A 2,547-nucleotide genomic window follows, 5' to 3' on the forward strand; every position below is an offset into this window, starting at 1 on the left:
GGAATTCTATATCCATGTACTCTCCACCTCGATCTTATCAAAGTGTTTTTATCTTTTTAACCAATAAATTCTCAACTTCAGCCTTATACTCCTTGAACTTTTCAAGTATATCAGACTTATGTTGCAACAGGTAAATATACCCATATCTAGAATAATCGTTTGTAAAAGTGATGAAGTATTCAAACTCTCCTTTTGCTTTAACACTCATCGGGCCATAAAGCTCTAAATGTATAAGCTCCAAGAGTTCTTTGGGTCTATAACCTTTTCTAGAAAAATGTCGTTTTGTCATTTTTTCTTCTAGACAAGATTCACATACTGGTAAAGAATTTTCTTCTAACTCGTTTAGAGTCCATCTTAACTAACCTCAATCCTATTGAGATTAATATGACTTAGATTTAGATGCCAAAGATGAGCATTTTCTTTTGGAGAAACCTTTCTTCTTTTGTTTAGTGTGGTTGTAGTATTAAACATTTCAATATTATGGAGCATTTTAGATACTGACCTTAGTACATATAAGCTAATTTCGTTTGTTGCAGAACATATATCAACAAAAATTTTCGAGACAAATGCTTTATCACGAATAAAAGATATATTATAAGAGTGTTCTAACAAACATGAAATTGAAATCAAATTCCTCTTAAAATTAGGAATGTAGTAAAAATTGTCCAACAATATGAACTTTGAATTGAAAAATAACTTTAAGCTCCCAACTACAACTACCAAGATGACCTCCCCTATTCCAACTCGTCGAGTCATCTCTCTAACTTCAAGTTGCTTCCAGGAACTAGTTTCCTGTAAAGCAGTACAAATAGGGTTAGTGGCTCCTAAATCAAGTATCCAAGTATTATTATCATTTTCTACTAAACACGTTTTAAGAATCAATAAATCATATTTTTCTTCTTTTGCTTTCTTTTTTTTTTTTTTGCTAAATCCTTAGGGTAATTTCTCTTCCAATGCCCATTCTAGTTGCAATGGAAGCAGGTTCCTTTTTGCAGCTTTGACTTTTTTGCCCTTCTAGATAGTAGTAGAAATGATGGCTTTGTTCCCCTTTCCATCATTTTTCTTCTTCCAATTCTTGACACGGAAAGAGGAAGAAGGTATAGACTTAGTTCCAAAGGTCAAACCTTTGTGGAACTTCTTGTTGGAGAAGGCAACATTTGTCTCCCCATTGGTTCTTTTGACTTTCATTAAAGACTCAAAAGTCTGCAGCTCGTTAAGAATGGTGGTAAGGTTGTATTCAATTTTGTTCATAATACAATTTCTACCGAATTATAAGAAACTATTTAGTAGAGATTCCAAAACAAAACTCACTTGACTGGGCTCCTTTATGAGACCTCCTTTCATTTTGACGACATTGAAATGAATCATCATGTTAAGAACATGTTCCCTAACAGATGATCTTTCTGCCATCCATGCATTGAAGATGAACTTAAGAGCATCATGCATGGCTTGTGAGGAAGGTTTTCCAAACATATCACACAATGATTCCATGATCTCACGTGCAGTGATCATGGTCTCATGCTTTTCGATCAGGACTTTAGTTAAACCTACCAAAATGTAGACTTTGGCCTTATCATTGGCCTTGATCCACTTCTCATAAGCATCAGAAACATTTCGTGATGCATTGGGCTCAAAGACCAGAGGACATTCCTCTATCAGAACAAATTTAAGGTCGTTTATGACCAAGACAATATCTATCATATTCTTCCAAGTTGTATAATTTTCTCCGGCTAACTTTTCAGCTTTAAGATTTCTAGTGTAGCGCTAGTCATTTTGCTGATACAAAATGAATTACTTGTATTAGAAACTAATGCAAAAAAATCGTTTTAATCCAATCAGTTTAGCAAAAGAAATAATGAACCCCAACATCATTTTATTTTGCAATGATACTTTAGTGATTTAGTATAAATGTCACCTTGGGGCGAACAATTCACTAAACTGAGACATTCTCAATCAAATATTGCACCATGATAACCCTTATTCCTATAATATTTAATTACCATTGATTTAATCTAGGAATTATTAACTACCTTAATGTTTTCTTGTAAGTGTAAGCCTTCATTTTCAACCCTATAATCCCACCCCAACTAGTTTGCCTCAGATTAGAACGTAATTGGTGCAATTGATTATAGCGATCTTATCAATTTCTATAGTTTGTTATGTCCCTTTCCCGTGCAAATACCTTCCTTAGGGGGACGCTCCCAGGGTGCCACGAGGTCGAGCATGAAAAAAATATTTCAAACTAATGAAGAAGTCCGTAGGATGTGTTGACACATGTCCTTCTCCTACTTATTATAAACACTTTCTCCATTCACCTTGATATTGACCCATGCAAATACCTTCCTAAGGGAGAGTGCGCTTAGAGCACCACGAGGTTGAGCATGAATCTCACCTTGTGAATTTTTAGGGAGAATGTGAGTGGAAAATAACATATCATATACATCTTTTTCCTCCCACTAAGTGTTTTAAAAAAAATGAGTTTATTAACAAAAAAAAAATCCGACTAAATAATTAAACTAAGTCCTTGTTAATTTGCTCAATATAACA

General features: G+C 34.2%; 1 protein-coding gene across 1 annotated transcript; it reads right to left on the minus strand.

The window, feature by feature from the left end:
• Positions 1–1,014: 1,014 nt before the first annotated feature.
• LOC120081034 lies at positions 1,015–1,701 on the minus strand. The gene is made up of 2 exons (XM_039035714.1): positions 1,312–1,701; positions 1,015–1,203 (listed from the first exon to the last, which is right to left on the minus strand). Exons 1-2 carry the CDS (start codon positions 1,699–1,701, stop codon positions 1,015–1,017), a joined length of 579 nt encoding a protein of 192 aa, XP_038891642.1.
• Between the last annotated feature and the right edge of the window lie 846 nt (positions 1,702–2,547).

The sequence above is a fragment of the Benincasa hispida genome, chromosome 7 (genome assembly GCF_009727055.1).
Source record: "Benincasa hispida cultivar B227 chromosome 7, ASM972705v1, whole genome shotgun sequence".
NCBI classification, from domain to species: domain Eukaryota; kingdom Viridiplantae; phylum Streptophyta; class Magnoliopsida; order Cucurbitales; family Cucurbitaceae; genus Benincasa; species Benincasa hispida.

Excerpts from the sequence above, each read along its gene's own strand:
- LOC120081034 (XM_039035714.1), bottom strand. The coding sequence starts at position 1,701 with ATGATAGATATTGTCTTGGTCATAAACGACCTTAAATTTGTTCTGATA. Across the intron at positions 1,204-1,311 it reads TCATAAAGGAGCCCAGTCAA|ACTTTTGAGTCTTTAATGAA; the intron begins GTGAGTTTTGTT and ends AACGAGCTGCAG.